The sequence below is a fragment of the Notamacropus eugenii genome, chromosome 7 (genome assembly GCF_028372415.1).
Source record: "Notamacropus eugenii isolate mMacEug1 chromosome 7, mMacEug1.pri_v2, whole genome shotgun sequence".
NCBI lineage: Eukaryota > Metazoa > Chordata > Mammalia > Diprotodontia > Macropodidae > Notamacropus > Notamacropus eugenii.
The window spans coordinates 82664418-82689476 of record NC_092878.1 but is presented as its reverse complement, the minus strand read 5'-3'; the positions used below and the strand labels follow the sequence as shown (position 1 = coordinate 82689476).

The 25059-nt window shown below is 35.5% G+C and overlaps 1 protein-coding gene across 13 annotated transcripts in view; it reads right to left on the bottom strand.

Annotated features, from left to right (window-relative positions):
- The window catches only part of CLCN3 (chloride voltage-gated channel 3), a 157642-nt gene that overhangs the window by 7118 nt on the left and 125465 nt on the right, over window positions 1-25059 (bottom strand). For all 13 annotated transcript variants that reach the window (XM_072623356.1, XM_072623360.1, XM_072623364.1 and 10 more), the window contains 7 exons: window positions 24019-24206; window positions 23066-23188; window positions 21902-22108; window positions 16096-16176; window positions 14544-15089; window positions 5306-5492; window positions 1955-2353 (listed from right to left, as the gene is read on the bottom strand). In XM_072623356.1, the coding sequence (XP_072479457.1) occupies window positions 1955-2353; window positions 5306-5492; window positions 14544-15089; window positions 16096-16176; window positions 21902-22108; window positions 23066-23188; window positions 24019-24206 (1731 nt within the window). The remainder of the gene's footprint in view (window positions 1-1954; window positions 2354-5305; window positions 5493-14543; window positions 15090-16095; window positions 16177-21901; window positions 22109-23065; window positions 23189-24018; window positions 24207-25059) is intronic.

Genomic DNA, 25059 nt, shown 5'->3' with positions numbered 1-25059 from the left:
CTTACAGGAAGAACATTGGTTTTTTTTTTTTATCATCTCTATCATTTTCCAGAAATCCTCTCCTCCATGGAAACTTGTAATGAAAAAGTTCATCTGAAGAAAACAAATACGTAATGATCATGTCTAACAGATATGTGTCATTCCATAACTTTTCCACCTTATCACCAGCCGTCGGCAGTCAAGGCCAGTTAATGAACTGATTTGAATTCTGAGGTCTTTTTTTGTTATATTTCTTTAAATTATTGTGGTCATTATGTATACTGTTCTCCTTATTCTGTTTACTTTGCTCTACAACAGTTCACGTAAGCTGTCCCAAACTGCTTTGAATTCCTGTTTCTTACAACACAACAGTATTCCATTTACATTTACTGAACATACTTCTTTTCAGAAACTCTCAATCACTTCATTTCCATTTTCTTATTATCATAAAAGTTTGGTATCTGTATTTTCCCTCTGTCTTTGACATCTTTGGAGTAAATGCCCAGCAGTTCAATACTCTCCGAGTCAAAGAATTTAGTTTCTTTTTTACAACAGATCAAACTGTTTTCTAGAATGAGTAGATCAATTCATAGCTCCACCAACAGCTTATTAGTCTTCTTATAGCCTTTTCTGTCTTTTATCATCTTTGTGAATTATTAATAACTCGGAACATTTTTAATATGATTGTTGATCACCTGTATTTATTTTTCTAAAAACAGCTGCTCAAGTTCTTTGACCTTCACCAGAAACATTTGGTGTGCATCCCTGCTACCCAATCAATGGTGTCTATTCTTATTTAAATTACATTAATTTATAGTTGTTACTCTACAAAGATACAGGAAACCTTCCCCCCAAAAAAAACAAAGTAAATTTTAATTATGCATACAAAGACTAATCCCTCTCCAAGTTTAAGTAAACAGTCCATTATTATTAGATTCAGTCACCAAGTTTCATTTCTTAAACCACACTATGTGAAACAGTAGACTTACCTTTTCTAAGATGACCTGGGAATAAATAAACCAGAGCTATAACCTGAAACAAAATCTTCCACTTCCCTTTCCCCAACACACAAAAGCTGGTTGCTGGAAAACAGCCTATCCTTAATAGTTTTTGCAAATCAAAGGATCTTATGCTATATCCACCCTTTTCATACTTTCTTATGTTAGGCTAATGAAACTGATCCTGAGCCAATGGCAGCAAAGAAAAAAAAAATGGAAAGAAGATTGACCTGTAGAAAGCATGACTCTTTTAGGGGAGAGGCCAAAACCCTTGAAATTTTATAGTTCCCAATCCCTTAAAAAAAAAGATTATTGGTAGCAGCCCTAAAAACAAAAACAAATATGGATTAAATTTTAGAGGACTATTTGGTAAATAACTTAATGCTGTAAGAAGACAGTAGTGGTACCAATCTTATGGGAAGATAACCTTTTCTTTTAATATTATGTGACTATTCACTTTATGCCATAGATTTCTAAGAACTTAGTGAAGATAAAATAGAATACTATTTAAATCCAATATCTGATCATAACAAACAGATTTTTCCCTTCTTGAATTATGTATTCAAATCAATACATTAAACCTAAACCATAAGATTGATAGTAAAACCCATCAAATTTGAAATTCAAAGGAAGAGATGAAAGAACATTAAGTTTAGGTTACCTAACAATTTTATTAAAAAACAAAGGATCATCTAGCTAGCTGAAGAACTGCTACTGATTTAAATCACAGAGCACTATGAATAATTAATTAGTTTTTTTCAGTTTTACTATGTTTCCTTTTATTAAAGGGAATTTCTAATGACAGCTAACGTTGATGAGAATGGGAAACTATATTTGGTAGAAATAAATCTAAGAGAGTATAAATTTTTCCTTAAGATTTTAGAGTTCATCAACATGCCATTGGTTCAACAACCATAATCTATTTCTCATTTAAATACAAATATGAAAATCATCTTAAAATATCGAAAAATTATTACCTATTGCAATAGTCAAGTCTCTTCTGAGGGCAAATCCCACTAGTCTCTGAGATTCTTTTGACATTATGACAGGAAAACCATTATAGCTGGTCTCGTTGATCATATTTTCTATGTCGTCCACTGTCATGTTATCTTGTGTCAAGACTGCTAGGGGTGGATCACTCCTCCGAGGTCTCATAACATCAGCAGCTAGTGTTGTGTGGGTGAATTCTTCCTTTGCATCCAAGAAAGGATATCCATTCAACCGGATGTGAGCTTCATAAATCCCTTCCCTACCAAAGGCATCACCTACCCATTTACTGGTCATTACTGCAGCCATGAGGGGCACAATATATTCCAGGCCACCAGTAAGCTCAAAAACAATAACCACCAGAGACACAGTCATTCTTGTCACACCACCTGTAAAGATCAATACTAATCAGCTAAGAATAGGATCCATTAGTAGGCTATTATTAGATAATTTTTCTTAAGACTAGGTAACTAAGAATGTATTTACAAATCAACTATTTATAATTAATGACAGGACCAAGTCACTGAAGAAAAGAAGCATAAAATTATGCTTCAGTGTATCAGAATGACAAGGAATTAAAAACACACCTCTTACAAAATCATAACAATCATCAATAATACTTCATAGCACTTTGCCTCTTGTAAAATCACAAATGGCCTACTGAAGTGATTTCATCTTACAAACTGCAAGTTTCAATAAGGAATGACACGTCACACTTATGCTCCTGTGAAAACTTACTTTTGTTTGTATCAGGATTACAAAACCACCACAACTATTCCATTGCCAGTGACATACTAATTAAACCTGTTATGAAGGTTGAAACTGACCTATTAGACTTTTTGCTCTAACACTTAGTTTAGATATAGTACAAGAGAATGTTCCTGCTTTGTTTAGAATTTATCCATTCCAATGGCTTCAATTATCACCTCTACAAGCATTACTCCCAAATCTAATTGTCTAATGATATACCCAACTAGCTACTGGACATATCTGCAAAAAGCCACTATTAATATCAATATATTTAAACTAAACTCTTCATAAAATCATAGAATTTAGGCCCTAAAGAGAACCTAGAAATCACCTAACCCAAATTCTTCATTTTACAGAGGTAGAAATTGGCTCAGAGAAGTAAACCTCCTTTTCCAATTTCCCTTACTCCAAATCTGTAGTGTTCTTTGCACTAAACCACACACTACCTCAAACGTTTCTCTCCAAGTCAGTTCCTCACTCTAACTTGCCTGTATCTATAAAAATGACACTATCATTCCCAGGCTAAAAGGTTTGGCCTTATCTTTGACTCACCTTTTCCTTCATTATCCCTGACCAACTGGTAACCAGGTTCTACTGATGTTTCTTTCAAAAAATTTCTTGCATTCACTCCATATCCTCCACTGCCATCGTATACAACCTAGTCCAGGCCCTCATTACAGTAACTATGGATTACTTTCCTCAGGCTTTCCTCCTACCAATTTATCATACTACTGAACGGAAAAAAAAACTTTCCACTTTCATGTCACTATCACTGCCCTGCTCAAAAGCCTGTATTAGTTCCCTAATGCCTACTATATCAAGTCTAAGCTCCTCTACCTGACTTCCAAAGTTCTCCACGATTTGACTGACTCTAGCCATCCTACGTAACTCCCTAATATTCACTAATGTAATGCCAACCATTCTAGCGAGGCTGATTTCCTTACTGTTCTCATTCCCTTCTTTGGGCCTGCCTTTGCTCCAATTTTTCTCTTCACAAAATCCTACGCATGCCTATGTAAGAAGTACCACCTGCTTCAAAAGGCTTTCCCTAACTCACTTCCCTTTCACCTGAACCGTTATGGTACAGGATCACAGAGAATCGTTACAGAGCTGGAAAGGACCCTCAAGGCAATCTAGTCCAAGCCATACATGAATAGGAATCCCATCTCCCATATTATAAGAGGTGGTCAGCCCCTTGCTAGAAGACTTAAAATGTACATGACAAGGAAGGACTTACTATCTTCTGAAGTAATGGCTCTCAGACGACTGTTAAAGAATTAACAAATTTAACATGCCTTTCTACAACTTCCAAGTTCTGGCCATCAGAACCAGGAAAAAGTAGTTGAATTACTCTTCCTCATGACAACTGTTCAAATACTTAGACCTCTCACATCCTTCCGAAATCTTCTATTCTCTAGGGTAATGATCCCCAGTTATTTCAACTTATCTTCAAAGATCACAGTCACTATACTAGTTACTCTCCTTTAGTCTAGTTTTCCTAAAATCTGATACCTAGAAATGAATACAATACTCCAAATGTAGTATGACCAGAAAAGTGTACAACAGGGCTATAATTTTCCTTGTTCTGGACACTATGCTTTTCTTAACACAGCAGTAGCTTCTGAGGCCCATATAACATGCTGTTGACTCATGTTAAACTAAAGAAAAACTTAAGATCTTTTGCCAGATAGTTAAAGCTCTATCTAGTCATACATCCCAAACATGCTTATGAAGCTGATTTCTGGAATCCAAGTCTAAACCCAAATTTACATTTATCTCCACTAAATGTCATCTTATTTGATCATATCTACCATTCTAGCCTCTCCAGACCTTTGGGATACTGTCAATTCAGCATGGGAGGTACCCATCCCCATTCATGTTACCTACAATTTTGATAAGCAGTCTTCTAGGGCTGCCTGTACGTTGCTGATAAAAATAATAAATACAGCCTTGAATACTACCACATTAAGTAATAAATATTGTATCTTTATCACACATTTTAGTTCTGCATACACTATCTACTATTGTGCTTTGTTTACTATACGTTTCTATATTAATCTTTTCTTCACTCTAACCCTATGCACACAGGAACTGGGCCCTTTTTGCATAACTCACAGCTTCTACCAGAGTCAACTATACAAGCAGGTAAATTCCTAATGAATGAAAGAGTGACTAATTCTGGCTTATGCTTGCAAGTGACTATAAAAAGCTACACAGTATTCTATGCAACTGTTAATTCACCTCTTAAGAAATTTCTAAGTAAAACACAAAAAGCACCATTTATTATATATTAGAGAGAAATACAATTCATATATTTATATCACATGACCCAGAACTAGGAATTTCTGGTAGCTGCTTTTTCTTTTTGACAAAAAAAAAAAAGAAAGCTAAATAATTTTCCATTTTATACCTATGAAATAGGTTGTTGGAATACTGACACTTCTGTGTACTAGTAAACTTCTGAGATAAGTTTAATTGCAGGTAAACATAACTGGTGCTATCTAATGCCAATTAATAATACATTGCTTTATTTCAGTTAACACCTTCAAAGATAAAAGGAAATGCATGTCCTCTCTTTCGTATATAGTCACCTAAGCATGCAGCAGCGCCAACCATCGCATAAAGGCCTGGCGTAATACAGTCAGCTCCAACTCCACACCACTCTTTAAAGATAAACCAGTCGTGATGATAGTAAGCTAGCTGCTCCACAGCAATTCCCACAATCCTTCCTGCTATGGCTCCAATTGCCATACTGGGAATGAACAAGCCAGAAGGAACCTATAAATTAAAGCAACAAGACTACTGGTGAGACACATTTAAAACTTCATGGTTTTCGAAATGTTTTAAGTATACAAATTTAAAATACCAATACAACAAGCAATGATTAAGCACTTGTTAGGTGCAAGATTCTGTGTTGCACTGGGGTTACAAAAACAAATGTGAAACTATCCCCTTCCCCTGAGAAGCTGATAAATCTTCTCCAGCCTTGCTTTAGTCACATTCCATTGGCTAATTATTCCTGAATTCCTGACGGCCCTGAAACCTCTATTCTATGAATTTGCGTCTATGAACATGGCCTGTTTCCCTCAAATTTTGTATACACATGTAACAAAATTCTGTGGAGTCACCATCTTATGTTGTTTTTCTGTTTCGACTAGACATACAGATGGGATGGGGAGCTCCTGGTGAGGTCCAACTGGGACCTGCTTTACAATGTCAAGAAAGCCCAGGTTCCAGAAAGGGGAGGTTATCTGCCCAGAGTCACACAGCCAGTATGTGTCAGAGACAGCTCTTAAACCCATTCTTTTTGACTCTCATGGCAGCTCTCCATTCACTATGCTATACTGCTTTGCTATTATTTTTCTTCTTCAAATAGTGCAGCATTTCATGATGATGGAATTTAAAGCTGAAAAGACCTTAGAGAACACCTAGTCCAACATCTTTTGGATTAGAAAAATAAAGTATATCCCTGCTCCTATGGCACAGGACAGCTACAGCATGAGTATTATCCTTTATTCAGTGCCATCATTTCAAAAGATTTTTACTTCATTCAAAGAATATTTCACTGTTGATTCAAAGCTCTCCTTTTCCTGATACTGGATAATAGGTCTTCCCTGTTATATGGCTACTCAATATACACCATTTTACCATGATAGAATGAAGGAAATAATTCTATCTACCATCACCTTAAAAAAAACAACAGACCTAAAGAATTATGAATGGTTGGAACAGCTAGTAATATATGCCAAGCATGGTTTGGGAAGGCTGAGATGTAATGAGGAAAACATCAGACCTAAAGTCAGAAGATATATATTTGAATCCCCCTCTGTCACTCACCACTTACATGACGTTGGGCAAGATATTTTACCTCCCTGTCTCGAGTTTCTTTAGCTGTAAAATAAGGAGAATAGCTGCCCTATCTACTTCACAGAACTGATTATGAGAATCAAATGAAATGATGTACTCAAAGAACTGTTTAAAGCATAAAGCACTGTATAAATGCTAGTTATGATTATCATGAAATTAATGCTATCTTTGACTATGTTGTGCGAAAGGCACTGTGTTGAGAAGAGGGTGCAACATTCCTACTATGCCGGACTCTGATCAGACCACACCTGAAGTATAATGCTTGGTTCCAAGTACTAAATTTTTAAAAATAAAGATTTTTGGGGGCAGAGCAAAGATGGCAGACTAGAAAGACACATTTATGCAGGGTTCTCCCCACAGCCCATAAAATACCTGTAGAGAGGGACTCTCAACAAATTTTGGAGCAGCAGAAGTGGAGAATAACAGAGTGGAGATTTCCGGCCCACGGTGACCTGAAAGGCCTATGGAAACTTGGGTTGCGCTGGAGGCGGAGTCGAGCGCAGAGCCCAGTCTAGCCTTGGCTGAGCAGAGTGGCCCAATGAGACTCTGGGAGGAGGATACCTCAGGGGCAGAATCCAGTCACAGTAGCTAGTCCTCAGATCCCTTGGCCCACAGGCACCAAAGGTCAGTGACAGGGTTTTATCAGCTGGCCAGGAAGGGAGAAGGGACTTCCCATAGCTTGGGCAGCAGGCAGCAGCCACACAGCCTGCACAGACCACTCCACTGGAGGGTAAAAACCCATGGGGGCACTGAAGAGCTGAGTCTTACCTCAGCCCTGTGTAGACGCCCTGAGGCAGCTGGTCTCTGTCTCCACTGAAGGGCAGCCCTACCCATCCAGCTTATCTGAAAATCAACCCCCAGTGCTGACTGGGGAACTGAAGGCCAGGTGGCTGTGGAGAGGTAACTGCTAAAATTCTGGGCATAAAAATCCCTCTCTGAGTACAGACCAGTACATGCTTGATTGAGCCACTTTGGAGGAACTGAGATCTCACAGATTCCCAGAGTAGACCTTACTCTTGACAAAGGACCCAAAAGTCAAGTAACTGGTTGGGAAAATGCCCCAAAAAGGGAAAAAAAAATAAGACCATAGAAGGCTACTTTCTTGGTGAACAGATATCTCCTCCCATTCTTTCTGATGAGGAAGAACAATGCTCACCATCAGGGAAAGACATAGAAGTCAAGGCTTCCGTATCCCAAACATCCAAAATAAATATTCAATGGGCTCAGGCCATGGAAGAGCTAAAGAAGGAATTTGAAAATCAAGTTAGAGAGGTGGAGGAAAAATTGGGAAGAGAAATGAGAGAGATGCAAGAAAAGCATGAAAAGCAGGTCAACACCTTGCTAAAGGAGACCCAAAAAAATGCTGAAGAAAATAACACCTTGAAAAATAGGCTAACTCAAATTGGCAAAAGAGGTTCCAAAAGCCAATGAGGAGAACATCACTTTAAAAACCAGAATTGGCCAAATGGAAAAAGAGATCCAAAAGCTCACTGAAGAATATAGTTCTTTAAAAATTAGAATGGAACAGATGGAGGCTAATGACTTCATGAGAAACCAAGACATCACAAAACAAAACCAAAAGAATGAAAAAATGAAAGATAATGTGAAATATCTCATGGGAAAAACAACTGACCTGGAAAATAGATCCAGGAGAGACAATTTAAAAATTATGGGACTACATGAAAGCCATGATCATAAAAAGAGCCTAGACATCATCTTTCATGAAACTGTCAAAGAAAACTGCCCTGAGATTCTAGAACCAGAGGGCAAAATAAATATTCAAGGAATCCACTGATCACCTCCTGAAAGAGATCCAAAAAGAGAAACTCCTAGGAACACTGTGGCCAAATTCCAGAGTTCCCTGGTCAAGGAGAAAATATTGCAAGCAGCTACAAAGAAACAATTCAAATATTGTGGAAATACAATCAGGATAACACAAGATCTAGCAGCTTCTACATTAAGGCATAGAAGGGCTTGGAATAGGATATTCCAGAAGTCAAAGGAACTAGAACAAAAACCAAGAATCACCTACCCAGCAAAACTGAGTATAATACTTCAGGGGAAAAAATGGTCTTTCAATGAAATAGAGGACTTTCAAGCATTCTTGATGAAAAGACCAGAGCTGAAAAGAATATGTGACTTTCAAACACAAGAATGAAGAGAAGCATGAAAAGGTAAACAGCAAAGAGAAGTCATAAGGAACTTGCTAAAGTTGAACTGTTTACATTCCTACATGGAAAGACAATATTTGTAACTCTTGAAACTTTTCAGTATCTGGGTAGTGGGTGGAATTATACACACACACACACACACACACACACACACACACACACACAGAGTGAACTGAATAGGATGGGATCATATCTTAAAAAAATGAAATTAAGCAGTGAGAGAGAAATATATTGGGAGAAGAAAGGGAGAAATGTAATGGGGCAAATTATATCTCATAAAAGCAGCAAGCAAAAGACTTTTCAGTGGAGGGAAAAAGAGGGGAGGTGAGAGAAAAACATGAAGCTTACTCTCATCACATTCCACTAAACGATGGAATAAAATGCACACTCATTTTCCTATGAAAACCTATCTTACAATACAGGAAAGTGTGGGAGAAGGGGATAAGCAGGGTGGGGAGGATGATGGAAGGGAAGGCAGTGAGAGGAGGGAGCAATCTGAAATCAACACTCTTGGGGAGGGACAGGATCCAAAGAGGGAACAGAAGCAATGGGGGACAGGATAGGATGGAGGGAAATATAGTTAGTCTTACACAACATGACTATTATGGAAGTCATTTGCAAAACTACACAGATTTGGCCTATATTGAATTGCCTGCTTCCCAAAGGGAATGGGTAGGGAGGGAGGGATGAAGAGAAGTTGGAAGTCAAAATTTTAGGAACAACTGTCAAGTACTGTTCTTACTACTAGGAAATAAGAAATACAGGTAATGGGGTACAGAAAGTTATCTGGCCCTACAGGACAAAAGAGAAGATGGGGACAAGGGAAGGGAGGGATGTTAGAAGAGAGGGCAGATTGGTGATAGGGGCAATTAGAATGCTCGGCGTTTTGGGGTGGGGGTAGGGGAGAAATGAGGAGAAAATCTGGAACCCAAAGTTTTGTGAAAATGAATGTTAAAAGTTAAATAAATAAATTTTAAAAAAAATAAAGATTTTTATTATCTTTTATTTTCTCTTGCCTATATTTCTTCCTGCAATCCTTCCCAAGGAACTATCCTTTTATAACAAAGAATTGTTTTTAAAGAAAAAGAGGGAGGAAATTTTCAGCAAAACCAACCAACACACAAAAAGTCTGCTCTTATACACAATGTTCCACACCTGTGAATCTCCATTTTTGCCAAGGAATAGAAAGAAGCATCTCCTTTCACATAATTTGATTTCATTTGTTCTGTGACCATTTTTCTTTACAATTAAATTGTTGTCACTGTTTATACATCTTTATGGCTCTGCTTACTTCACTTTGCACCTGCTTGTATCTTTCCATGCTCTTCTGTTTTCATAAAGTTCATCTTTTCTTATGGCACAGTGATAATTCCATTATATTCATGTACTATAATTTTTTTTTTTAACCATTCCCCACCTACGTTATTTCTAGTTCTTTGCTACTACAAAAAATACTGCTATAAATATTCTGGTATACATGTAGCTTTTCTTTGTATCAGTGATCTCCCTGGGATATAGATCCAGCATTAGAATCTCTGGGTCAGAGTATGGGGATTTTAGTTATTTTCTTTGCACAATTCCAAATAGCTTTCTAGAATGCTTGTACCAATTCATATCTCCACCAACAGTGCTTTAAGTGTGCCCATATTCACACAATCCCTCCAACATGAACTATTTCCATTTTCAGTCATCTTTGCCAAAATGCTGCATGGTCAGTGAAACATCAAGGTTGTTTTTGATTTGCATTTCTTTAATTAATACTGATTTAGAGCAATCCTCCATGGGACTGCACAGTTTGCATTTCTTCATTTTGAGAACTATCTGTCCTATCCTCTGACTACTCATCTACTGGGGAACAAAGAAGTCACATCTTAAGAACACTGATAGGCTGGAACATGTCCAGAAGCTGTCAAGTAGGATGGTGACTGGTGGGGTTTATTATCACAGAGTACAGCAGAAAAAGCACTGGCTTAAGAATCATTAGTTTTAGGTTCAAATCTTACCTCTGTGACCTTGAACAAGTCACTTACCTCTCTTTATCTCAGTTTTCTCATGTGTAAAATGAGTATATTTGACTATATGGCCTCTCAGGTCTCTTCCAATTCCAAATATGATCATATGATCATATCATGAAGACCTATTATAGGAAGTGAGGCTATTTAGCCTGGAAAAGAGTAGACCCAGAGGAAACATATTGTGTTCAATATTAAGGGTTATCATATGGAGAAGGAATGAAATTAGCTCAGCTTGGTCTCAGAGTCCAGAACTAGAATCACTAGAAACTAGTGGACAGAGGTTTACAGAGGTAGATTTATGCTTGGCTTAAAAACATCCAAAAGGAAATGGGGCTGCTAGAGGATGGAGTCATAGGATGTCTCTGTGCCAATTGTGACAAGTTGTAAAACTTCATCAATTTATTAGTATTATTTATATAACACAAAATGATAACAATGCTTATCCTTAGTTAAGAGATACAACTTAGGAAAATTTCAAAAACTTACTTCTCAATTATGAATCACAAGACAATAGACAAAGTAAAGTGGCCCACATAATTCACAGAGAGGAAAGAAGACAACCCAGTCAACAAAAGCATTCTTTCCCCACTAACCTCTTACCACTTTGCCTTGCTTTTCTGTACTAACATCTTATTTCAGGTTATAGTTATTTCTATACATATCATATCTCCCCTACTAGATTTTATGGCAGCAGAGATCGTGTCTTATATTTGTTTCTTATTCATCACCTATTATAGTGCTTTGAAAATAACAAGAACTTAATATGTGTTGTTAAATGAATAGCCAGCATTAATCTAGGTGAAAGGTGAAAAAAGGGGTAGATTTTAAGTATTTGGGGACAAATATGAAAGGAATTGCTAAAAACACCAAGATACTATTCTAGAAATGATCAGCTACTCTCTTTTTCTATTCACCATGAAAACTAAATAATGCTTAAAAAACATTCTGTGATGCCAGTCTACAAAATCTTTTTTACCCAGCTTAAAATTCCATTAGAAGTATTTTTATTTAAAACCACTATCAACACCACCAGGATAACTGTCTAGATGGGTTAGCATTCTATGATCATTCTACGTACTGAAGAAATAGGAAGGCACATGTTAAAGATGGTAACACTGATGGGAATTTCAATCATTTCATCAACTAATAAGAGTGTAATGTGGCTGAGAAGAAAATAATAATTATTTGCTATTCCATAAATTTTGTAACAAAATGGAATTAAGCATTTTTGTTTTAATTAAATAATAAATTGTCTAAATGTGATATAAAATCTGTTCATATTATCCATGGATTTTAAATGTTAAGGTTCATATTTGACAAATTCCATGATAGTAAATGAACAACAACATTAATTAATGATTATAACCACTGAGGTTGTATCTATTTTTCCTTGGGAACTGAAAATACTTCACAAACATGACTTTAATACACTATCCTATTCCTATAAATTAAACAGTAGAACTGAACACATTTCAAATAAATAAATGTATCATCATATACTAATATTCTGAAAAATATATTTCCGATCCTTTACTAGGGCAATTGAAAATTAGGAAAGATTTAATGATCGATCAACCAACCAACAAGCATTTATTAAGAATCTACTATGTAACAAGCACTGTGTGAAGAGATGAGGAAAGCAAGATAAGATCATCCCTACCATTAAGGAATTTACACTCTTTTAGGGGAAACAAAATGTTCAAAGAGAAATAAAAACAAAGTCAATACAAGGTAATTCTAGAGGCTCTATTTTAATTTTAAAAAGCTTTATGTAGAAGGTGGGAGACTAGGGATCTTAAAAGGTAGCACTGAGGAAAGGTACTTGGAAGAAGTAGACTAGTTTGGCTAGACCACACAGAGTATAAAGAGAAGAAATACTATAGGCATGGATGATGATTCAGCACAGAAGATGGAGAAGGAACAGTCAGGAAGCAAGAGAAGAAAGGCTGGGTGCCACAGGGGAATGTGCCCTGACTACAGAGTCAGAGGACCTTGGTTCAAATTCTACTTCTGATGCTTACAACCTATATGACCTTGGGCAATTCACTTCTTTCCTGTATCTAGGGGTTTTACTCATGTTCACTCATATGTAAAATGAGGGTGTTGGCCTCTGAAGTCCCTTCCAGCACTGGATCTATAATCCTATGAGGAGAACCAAGAGAACAGCGAGGAAATCTAGCAGGAGAAGAAGGTGGTCATCAGTGCCACATGCTGCAGAGAAATCAAGAAAAAAGATGGCCACTGGATAGAGCAGTTAACAGATTATCAGTGATTTTGGAGTGAACAGTTTCAGTTGATTTATGAGGGTGGAAGCTAGATAAACTATATGACAAATTAGTTTTTTAAGCACAGATTTGTATAATATGAATGTAAAATTAACATGATAAATATGCTTCATGATAAATAAGAACCAAAACATATTTGTTACTATAACTACACTAAATACTATAAAACATTAATTTTTTTAATACTCAAAATAGCAGTGCTTTAGCTAAATTTAATGAAGAAAAACAGCAGTAGCACAGTGACGGAAAGAATCATTTAAAACACAAAGCTGTCTAAGAGCACTAGCTTTAAACTGATCCTACTATGAATAAAGAGACCACAAAACAAAGAATGAGATCTTATAGGGTTAATTTGGAAACTACAGTTGCCAACATCCTTCTTAAATAATGGATAAAGAATAATGCTAAGGCTCAAGTCTTACCTAAAGTCTTTCAAGTGACGAAACTTTCAGTGAATCTACCTTAGCATAAGGAAACCAAAGGAATAACTGATAATGCCAACCAAGCACAAATTTTACTAAGAATATTCTTACAATTTAACATTTTACGATAGTTGAAAAAACTATTACATACTAATTTCATAATCCCTATTTTTCTGTGTCTATCTTTCACCATTCCTTCACAGTCAAGACTTCAACAACAAGTCCACTAGTGACAACTTCTTTAGTTTAACTAATAGGGAGTGATTGGGATTTACCATCTATTTGTTGTCTACAGAGGAAGAAGACTCAGAACAGCATCTTTTCTCTCCTCTTTTATTCCTATACTATTACCCTACCTTCTAAGCATAGGGATAGGACTATAAAATATCAAAAGAGAACCTTTTCAATTAACCTTCAGATAAGGTCCTGTGGAAGAAGTGGCAGCTAAGTCTACACGAGGGTCAATAGAAGATGGTTAGGGTGTGAAAAAGAGAACACAAGATATACTTCTGGGGCACTAATGATTTGATCTTTTTAGGGAACACCACCATAAATAGTAGTAAAATTTCAAAGTCAGATATCTGTGACTTGTCACAAACTCATCAAAGACAAAAAAATGATAACTTAAGACTAAAAATCTGTAGCTTTATCTATGCATTTGTACAGATTTCAGTCATTATATGAGGACTACCTTTTTTGGTAGAAATTATATTTGATATTTGCTTCCTACCATAAACCATGCATTAAGGATAATAATATCCCAAGTTATACATTCCAGCTGATGTACAAGATGTATAATGATTCAAAATAAAAGTAAAAATGAGCTTTAAGAAATTTTTTCTAATGATTCAAAAGCAAATTGCATACAGTATAAGTAAGCTCTCAAATCATATTAATAAAACAAATCCTAGGTACTATATTTTCAAAAGCAAATGCACAAAATAAAGTGTTCAAAATGTTAATTTTTAATACTTTCTAAAAACAGGCAAATCCATTACTTTAATTTACATCCTGGAAAATACTTCAACGTAGCAAACATGCTTAAATATCAAGGAATGTTAACAGTTACCTTAATACCAAAGGTGAAGACAGTCATTATGATTTTAAATATGAGTGCTAAACACAGTTGCCATATAGCTGAATATACTCCAATGCCAGCTGGACGGTCAGGAATATCATCCACAATTTTACTGGCATTCATATCATTTCTGTAGTCACAGAGGGAAGAAGATTCCAGAGGTCCACAGTCTGTAAAAAGTTCTTTAATCAGTTCACTGGTATTGAGCCTTGTATATGGGTTTGGAAAGGCTATCACAGCTGTAATAGCTGCAACTATGATAACTTCTAAAACAGGATACTTCCCAAATTTTGTGGATTTGCGCCGACGACACCAGGCAATATTTGCCCGAATGAAAAATGCTCCCCAGAGGCCTCCAAAAACCCCTAGGAGAATGAAAGGAAATAGTTCAAAAAGGTACCATGGAGTGTGATATTCCACATAAAAAAGGACCAGGCGGCTATTTCCAAAAGGATTGATGGATCTCAGAACAAAGGCAGCCACTAAAGCAGCAAAAAAGGACCTCCATAAAGTTTTCAGGGGAAAATAATAACTAACCTGCAAAGAAACAAATGAAGCATTACTAGTTATTCATTTAATCAAATGTTCCTTATATTATGAAATAACTGGCAAATATCTTTCGTCTACATTTGGCTAACAAGGAGCTTATACTGTATATTTATTCTACTAGGTTAATATTCATACAATGCCTTTAAAATTATTGTCCTGAATTATTTTCCTGAAAAGTTGTATTCTAGAGTAAAAGTGCCTTCACTCTTATTCTTTGAACTACAAAATATATAAAAAAGGATTTTTAAAGTTAATTATATCTTCTAAGATCAGTGTTTCCCAAACCAATTTAGCCAAGAAATCTTTTTTGGCTCAAAATATATCAAGATGCCAGAGTTTAAATACTGATGCAGGGGATGGGGGATAAAATAACTTTAGCACAAAAAACAATAAACATAGTAAGTATTTTAACATAGCTATAAAGCTCATATTTACTCTTTCAAAGGGAAATATATCGCTAGCATTAGAATTTTCTCATGGAACCCATATCACATTGCCTGGAACACATTAACGTTTCATAGAACAGAATTTAGGAAAAGCCACTATAGCTAAAAATGAAAAAATGGGTTTTTAAAAAAACCTATTAAAGAAAAAATGTTATCTACCCAGAGAAGTTGAGTCTGTCCAGGAAACTGAAAGATAACACTACTACAAAAAAATTAAAACTGTTTTACTGACAAAATTTTTAAAAGTCAATGACAGAATTTTAAACATCACAAGAAAAATTCAAAGATATAATTTTTAACACAAATTAAAAGCAAAAATTTTCAAAACAAAAATATAAATACATTATAAGCTACAATTCAAATAACTCAAAAGGAGTAACATTTAAAACATTTTCTGAAACGTTAATTATAAATAGTAAAAATTACATCATATCAACATTTCATTTTTCCATAAGCCCAAAAGCTAATAAAAAATTTATTTAAAATCCATGAAAAGGATATCTTTATAATCATAACCTTGGGCAATCTGCCATTACACCTTTACATACCTCCTCCAGACTAAAAAGGACTCCACCAATTGGGGCACCAAAAGCTACAGATACTCCTGCTGCTGAGGCAGCCGACAGCACCTAGGGAAAACAAATCACAAAACTTTGATCTCAGGCTTTAGTATGAACCGAAATTCAGAAGAGAATCAGTATTTATTCTGATACAATACATCCTGCCTCTTCCTTAAGTTCCAAAAGGAAGTAATAATTCATTGATTTCCTGTCCTGTTCTTCTCTTCTATTTCTGATTAACAAATGTGAAGAATTTTCATGAATGATGTCATCTGTTTCCAAATGTTGTTTTGCTGAACTAATTTTTTTTTTGTCTAACCATAATAATAAAGACACATATTCTCAAATACTTGGAGAGTAAGGATGCCGCATTCCTTATCGCCTAATCAAATACCATTTGAAATGTGTGTCAACTATAGTGGGACCTATGACTCCATAATCAAGAACACCAGGCTACATGATCATCTTACTGGGGAACCTCACACTACAGTATCTATTAAACAGTAGCCCAAAATAGGGGTTAGAATAGGGACAAGACCTATGATTTCCCTGGTATAAGAAACTCCCAAGTGAGGAAATTCCCACACTATCATTACCAATAACCCTTTCTCTAAAACTTAAAAAGAGTTCTCAAAGACTTGCTTGGAACACTGAGAGGTTCAAGCAACTACCCCCAGAGTTACAGAAACAGTATACGTCAGATGGGGATCTGAACCCAGGTCTTCCTAACGTTGAAGTCAGTTTCTGTATCCACTATGTTACACTTTAGGGATAAATAAAACTTCAGGAAATGGAAGAAAATTCTGAATGATGCATACAAGTAGAGGACAAAAAGTAACAAAACATTTGTATTTTGTTAGAGAACTCACTCTGTAATTTCTTTTTGCTAAAAATTTGTCCCGCTTATTACACTTGAAAGAACATTATACCTAGTCTGCATACAAACTAAATAGAATTTGAGCTCCTTGACGGCAGGGAAGGACTATTTTACTTTTGTCTTGGTATCACTAGTGAGTAGCACAATCCCCAGGAACAGAATAGATGCTTAATGAATATTTGTGGAACGACTTATTGTATACCATGCTTACTATCACCTTACACTTAGGATAGTGGTTCAAAAGCTATACTGGAGAGCACAGGAACAAAGGGAACTCTCCACAAAATAATAAGCAATATCTACCTAAAACCTTCTGCAAGCATTATATGCAATGGAGATAAGCTAGATGCATTTCCAATAAGATCGGGGTGAAACAAGGATGTCCATTATCACCACTATTATTCAATATGGTACTAGAAATGTTAACTATGGCAATTAGACAAGATAAAGAAATTGAAGGAATTAGAATAGACAAAGAAGAAACTAAGTTATCACTCTTTGCAGATAATATGATGATATACTTAGAAAATACCAGAGATTCAAGTAAAAAACTACTTGAAATAATAAACAACTTTGGCAAACTTGCAGGTTACAAAATAAACCCACACAAATCTTCTGCATTTCTATATATTAGCAACAAAGCCCAACAGCAAGAGATAGAAAGAGAAATCCCATTTAAAGCTCGGGTAGGCACTATAAAATATTTGGGAGTTTACCTGCCAAAACAAACCCAGGGAATATATGAACACAATTACAAGACACTTTTCACACAAATAAAGTCAGATCTAAGTAAGCGGAAAAACATCAGTAGGCCGAGCCAATATGATAAAAATGACAATTCTACATAAATTAATTTACTTATTTAGTGCCATACCAATTAAACTATCAGATAATTATTTTCTAGAGCTGGAAAAAATAGTATCAAAATTCATCTGGAAGAAAAAAAGGTCCAGAATATCAAGGAGCCTAATGAAAAGAAATGCTAGGGAAGGTGGCCTAGCTCTACCAGATCTCAAATTGTATTATAAAGCAGCAATTATCAAAACCACTTGGTATTGGCTGAGAAACAGAAGGGTAGACAAGTGGAAAATGCTAGGAACTCAAGACACAGTAGACAATGAATATAGCAATCTACTGATTGATAAACTCAAGGACCCCAGGTTCTGGGATAAGAACTCACTGTTCAACAAAAATTGCTGAGAAAACTGAGTAACAACAGTGTGGTGGAAACTCAACGCCTGACACCGTACACAAGAATAAAATCCAAATAGGTACACGATCTAGGTATAAAGACTGATACTATGGACAAATTGGTGAAGCAAGGAATAGTGTATTTAGGGAAGAATTTTTGACTAAAGAAGAGATAAAAAACATTATGAAGCGCAAGATGGCTAATTCTGATTACACTAAACTGAAAAGTTTTTGCACAACCAAACTCAATGCAATCAAAATTCAAAGGGATGTAGAAAACTGGGAAAGAATTTTTACAGCTAATCTCGGGGATAAAGGCCTCATTTCTAGACTGAGTCAAATGTACAAAAATATGTCATTCCCCAATTAAAAAATGGTCAAAGGACATGAACAGGCAATTTTCAGAGAAAGAAATTAAAGATATCTATAGTCATATGAAAAAATGCTCTAAATCACTTTTGATTAAGAGACATGCAAATCAAAACGACTCTGAGGTACCACATCACACCTATCAGATTGGCTAACATGACAGAACAGGAAGATGATAAATGTTGGAGAGGATGTGGGAGAGTTGGAACACTAATACACTATTGTTGGAGCTGTGGGTTGATCCAGCCATTCTGGAGAGCAATCTGGAACTATGTCCAAAGGGCTACAAAAATGTGCATATCCTTTGATCCCAGCAATATTGCTTCTAGGAGTGTGTCCCCAAGAGATCATAAAAATGGGAAAAGGTCCCACATGTACAAAAATATTTATAGCAGCACTCTTTGTGGTGGCCAAAAACTGGAAATCAAGGGGATGCCCATCAATTAGGGAATGGTTGAACAAATCATGGTATATGAATGCAATGGAATACTATTGTGCTTTAAGAAATGATGAACAGGAAGACTTCAGAGAGGCCTGGAAAGACTTATATGATCTGATGCTGAGTGAAAGGAGCAGAACCTGGAGAACTTTGTGCACAGCAACGACCACAGTGTGGGACAGTTTTCTCTGGCAGACTTAGAACTTCATTGCAATGCAAGGACTTAAAAAAAACATTCCCAATGGTCTTGTAAGGCAAAATGTCTTCCACATCCAGAGAAAGAACTATGGAATTCAATCGCAAAATGCAGCAGATCATGTGAATTCTTCAACAGAGCATGACTATAGTGAAAATGTATTTCATAGGAATGTATGCGTAGAACCTAAACAAAATTGTTTGCCATCTCGGGGAGGGAGGGAAAAATAATAATCTAAGTTATATGGTAGTGATTGTAGAACACTGAAAATAAATAAAATTAATTTTAAAAAAAAGCTACACTGGCAGCAAAGAAAAGACCATCAAAGACCTTTCCATAAAAACCATAAACATAGACCACTGGTACAAAATCAAGATATATATGGCTTGGAAAATACTTCCACAAAAGAAATAAGTAAGAAGAGGGTTGAAACAATATTTGCATAAGTAACGAAGAATAAAAGGGAAGTGAAAAAGGCAGTTCAGCAAAACTAATCAGTAAGTCCACTAAGTCTGACATTATATTGCTGCCCTGATCATCCACTGCAGCAATGAAGGGAAAGAGCAGCATTCCTTCTCTTCTTTGGGTCCAAGTTTGGTCATTATAATTTCACAGCATTCAATTTTGACTTGGAAGATTACTGTTCTTCCCATTTACAATGCCACAGTCATGGTGTATATATTTCTCTTTTGATCTTTGTTCCTCTTTAGAGTCATTGGTCAGGGAATCATTTAAAAAAAATAAAGATAAAAATCTATGTTCCAGGCCTGGGGTACAGCCTGGTCAAAAGCACTGGGCCAGAAGACAGAATGTTTGGAACAGCAAACAGGTCCACTGGCTTGAACAAAGAGTGCATGAAAAGAAACCTGTGTGCAGTAAGCTTGGAAAGGTAGGCTAGAGTCAGATTTTGAAGAGCTTTAAAAGCCAAAGAGAGAAAATTAGCATGAGGCTGAGGCTCAAGTCCTATCCAATTCCGAGATTTTACGTATAATGAGAAGTACATAGAATTGGAAGTGAAAGGATATGGGTTCAATTACTGTCTCTGCCACTTACAAACAAGAAGACATGTTTGTTTAATCTACCTGTGCCTCAGTTTCCTCATTTGTTATACAGACAAGAATATAGGCAGAGGTGTCAGAACAAAATAAAATTAAATGTGAACATGCTTTAAAAAGTTGAAGGCAATCAGGCAAAAATCAAAGTTCTAATCAAAAAAATGTACTGCCTATTGGAAAAAAAGTAAAAAAAAAAATTTTCTATACGTTCTAACACTTTACAAAAGGATTCTAAACACTTTATAATAACTAGCAGTATAGGTTACAGACCAGGTGAACATAGGTTGTTGCTTTTTGCAAAGGGCGGTGCGAATGGTTCTGATGGTCAAAAAGGATCCTTCTTAGCACAGAATAAAAACCAAGAGGAATTTCTGTAGGACACACTCTCAGGCTTTAAGTCTAAAACTATGCAGCCAGGATGGAGGGAATTCTTGGTCCAAAGACTTCTTACAAAGATGAAAGAGATACAAGTTTGGATCTAGATCATCTCTAGAAAAGACTACCACAGAAGTCCAGGAACTATCTAGATTTTAAAGCTGAAATGTGAGAAAAGCCTCAGGAACTTTTGACTCTCTGGAGTCTGTCTTCTGACCTCACTGTTCAAGTCAACAGGCATTTATTAAGAACCTACTATGTGCCAGGCATTGAGCAAAGTTCTAAGGATAGGGGAAAAAATGGGGAAGGGGGGGAGAGAAAATATTCCCTTCCCACAAGAAGCCTCAAGTCTACTGGGGTTGGTAATATGCAAACAACTATTTACAAACAAGATACACACAAGATAAACTTGAGATAATCAACATTCAACTAGAACTGTCTTTGCAACATATGACACTGCTGATTCCTTTTGAGACACTGTTCTCTCTGGGTTCTCCTCCTACCTTTCTGATTGCTCCTTCTCCTTTGCTCAAATTTCATCCATGTCATACCCACTATGTAGGTATTCCTGAAGGCTCAGTCCTGATCCCTCTTCTCTTTTCTCTATGCAGATGATTCCCAAATCTATATCCCACCCCAGTCTTTCCACTCCTGCTTGTATTTTGAAAATGATATCCCATGGGTATCAAAATGACCAAAACAGAACTCATCATCTTTCTCCCCATACCCTCCCCTCTTCTATCATTGGCAAGGGTCATCCTTCCATGGTCACTCAGTGCATAACCTTGACATGTTTATCACCTCCACATGCACATTCACACCACGTATCTAAGCAGCTGTCTATGTTGTTTCTATCTTTACATCTCTCATATACATCCCCTTCTCTCTACTCATACAGCCACCATTCTAGATCAGGCCCTCATCACATCTTGCATATATACTACTTCAATAGCTTACTAATTTATCCCTCCTCCACACAGCTGTCAAAGTGAGTTCCCAAAGCATAAGTCTAACGACATCACTTCCCCCTAATCAATAAACTCCAATATCAAATTCCCTGTTATGTCCAAAATAAAGTATGAAGGCTTTTATTGGGCAGTGAAAGACTTCATAACCTATTTCCAGTCTTCTTACGCTTTATCCTCCTCCACACAATTTATAATCTATGAAAATAGTTTATTTACTATAAATAGCAATCTTTGACATTTGCTCCACTCAGCAAAATCTTTTACTGAAATCTCACTGGAATAAAAAAAAGATTTTTCTACCAAATGAATAAGTAAAATACTTACCTCTCTTTTTTTAGCTTCATTTGTGCTGTACTTTGGAAAGAGGTAGGAAAAAATGTTTCCACAGCAACAAGCGACATGAACCAGAGGACCTTCTTTCCCTAAACTCAAACCTGATGCTACTGCCAGCACTAATGTAACGGTTTTAATCATTAAAGTCCATTTTCCCAAGTAACCTCTAATGATGAATCCACTCAAAATTGTTTTAATCTATAAGAAAAAAATTAAACTTAATTTTATTTCAGAAACTTTTTGCTTTACTTCTAATAAATTATGTTAAATATTTTTCAGACTATATTTCATATTCTAGTACCTTTATCATTGTTATATAAATTACAACATATTATAATTCCTTACCAAGATAGCAACTATTTTGAGATGATATTGCAAAGAACAAATATGAAAATCTATAGTAAAGTGACACAATACCCTCAATGTCAAGAAAATTTTGTAAAACTACAATAATGTTAGTTCAGATATCTCTCACATCAATAAATTACACTTAAAATATTTCTGAAAGTTTGTCAAGAGGTAAGTTTAAGGTGTCTCCCCCGCTTAGGAAATAAAAACATTTATAGAAAGTTTAGTCGTAAATACATGCAGAACCTTTACAACAATGCTGATGAAAAGTGACATAAAAGCGTTGGCTATTGACATATTTTTATTAAATTCTAGTTTAATGTGCAATTTTATAAATAGCAGCAAGCACAGTGTGGACAAGGTTTCTTATTTCTCTGATCCAAATACTGATTAAGTTAAAAGAAGGAATCCATGTTATTTCACGTTACTAAGCAAAATTAAGTTGTTGGATTTTTTTTAATTGCCTCAAATAACTCTGGATTATAACAAGGAGCAATTGCTCTATCACTGCTTAAAAAAAAAAATTAAAATAAAAAAAAAATTCTTAGTCATCACAGTTCAACACCAAAAATGATCAGAAGTCTAAATAGTAAATAATGACTACTTTAAAGATTCTTTCAATAATGTCTAACAATCATCTTATTTTTTTTTAATTCTCTATATAAACTTGTATTTAGTAAATCATTTTCTAACAGACCTAATTTTCTTTTCATTTTCAAAAAGGTAAGAAGATATCTATCCTAACATTTATCTATCCTAAAATTTAATTACTAAATTTTTAATGCTATTAAATTTTTCACATCTTACCTCTGGAATTCCAGAGCCACAGGCATATGGAGCAAATACCTTCACCAGGGAAACAGCTAGAAAGGCAAAACTCAGAGCCCAGAAAATGTACATTATGTAGTTCATTATGTAAGAGCCTGGACCCTAAAAAAAATCGAAATAAATCAGTATTTGCTAAATTTTAAAATACATAGCATCCATTAACTTTACAAGTGCTTGTAGCATAAGAAAAGCATATTGGATTTGGAAAATGACTCTGTTAAAGTAGTTTTTAAAAGGAATATGTATTCATAATACCAAGATACCTGAGTCAATTTCTCTTAGGTTTCCTTTCTTCAGTCCTACTACTACAAAGACAGGTGTTCTACACAATGCCTAACACACAGACACACACACAGATACACACACACACACACCCATTCAAAAGAAACAGGTAAATAACTTACTGTACTACTATAGTTCATTATATATGTAAATCATAGTGTTGGTATCGTTAATTAATTATAACTCCTGGTTTAAATACAAATTCATTTAGTCAGGCCAAGTAAAGAGCAGCTATTCTACAGCAATAATTGCACTGATGGTCATAGCATCATTTTAATTTTAACACATGTGCAATAACAAAAGCCTATTTTAAACATATATACCTATGTTTACATACATAGTATTTTAACTGTTAACTTTGTTCTTTATTATACAATACCAGTAAGTATTAAATTCTTTAATCATAGCAATTGATTGACCCTTCTCCCCTACTTCCAAAAAAAAAAATTTCCTGAATATTTCTTAGAGGAATTTTAATTATTCTACCCACTTTTTTTCTGGCTGACTCAGTCTCTCCTTAAACTATTTTTAGCAATTTTAATGATGCAGTATTAAAAGTAATTAAAACTGAAACTTCACAGATTATATTGTAAATATTCTCATGTGTGGTGCCTTCAATTGTTATTTCTTCCTGAGACAGAATAATTTACCTCTGCTTGACCAATGATTAATTCTGCCCATGTTTTCCACTGTGGACATTTGTCTCTCTCTTCAAATGTTGTTTCATTTGATCCCCAACAACACTGTTCATGGTTGTACCACAATGCACTGAGGCAAATTCCCTCTTTTAAGTCGGTCATCCAGTCTGCAGCAATGTCTATTAATCCAGCCAATGCCCCTGTTAGTCAAAAAAGTATTAATTCATTCAACAAATGTTTACTCAACACCTATTTGCAGGGCACTATGTCCAGTTTTGCTCCTTATTGTTTTTTTTTTATTCTGTATTCCTGATTGGATTTAATGACTGAATGCTTAATATTTTACAACTCAAATGTTTAGCTGTCTTTCATATATAAGCATCTTTGTGCTCAATTACCAAATAGGTTTGAAAGTTCAAAATGGAGTATATTCTGATTTCCATCTGTACTTTTTAAAGAAAAATTGGTCCAACAACAATGATTTTAACTTTATGTGACAAAATTTTGCTGGGGGACACGATTATTTTTGAATTTAAAAATTCAGGCAACCATTTTTCTCAGTTCTCAACTGCACAGGAACCTGATACTCAAATTTCTAACATAGAGCTACAATTGTCATATATTTATAACTTCATGATAAATTCTATTTCTTGACTGAAATTATTCACTTGTTTACAGATCTATACCTTTTCACATCTTTCATATATATATATATATATATATATATATAGAGAGAGAGAGAGAGAGAGAGAGAGAGAGAGAGAGAGAGAGAGAGAGAGGGAGGGAGGGAGGGAGGGAGGGAGGGAGGGAGGGAGGGAGAGAGAGAGAGAGAGAGAGAGAGAGAGAGAGAGAGAGAGAGAGAGAGAGGTAGATATATAGATATATAGATATAAAATCCGCTTTCCAAAAACCAAGAGGAAAAAAGAGCTACTGTTTGTCAGGCCTCAGGTGCACAAGACCACCAAATTTCTGACATTGCAAGATATGAATTTCCAATCTCCTATAAATTCCACATTCATAAAAGTTAGATTATCTCTCATCTTTAATTAGCCT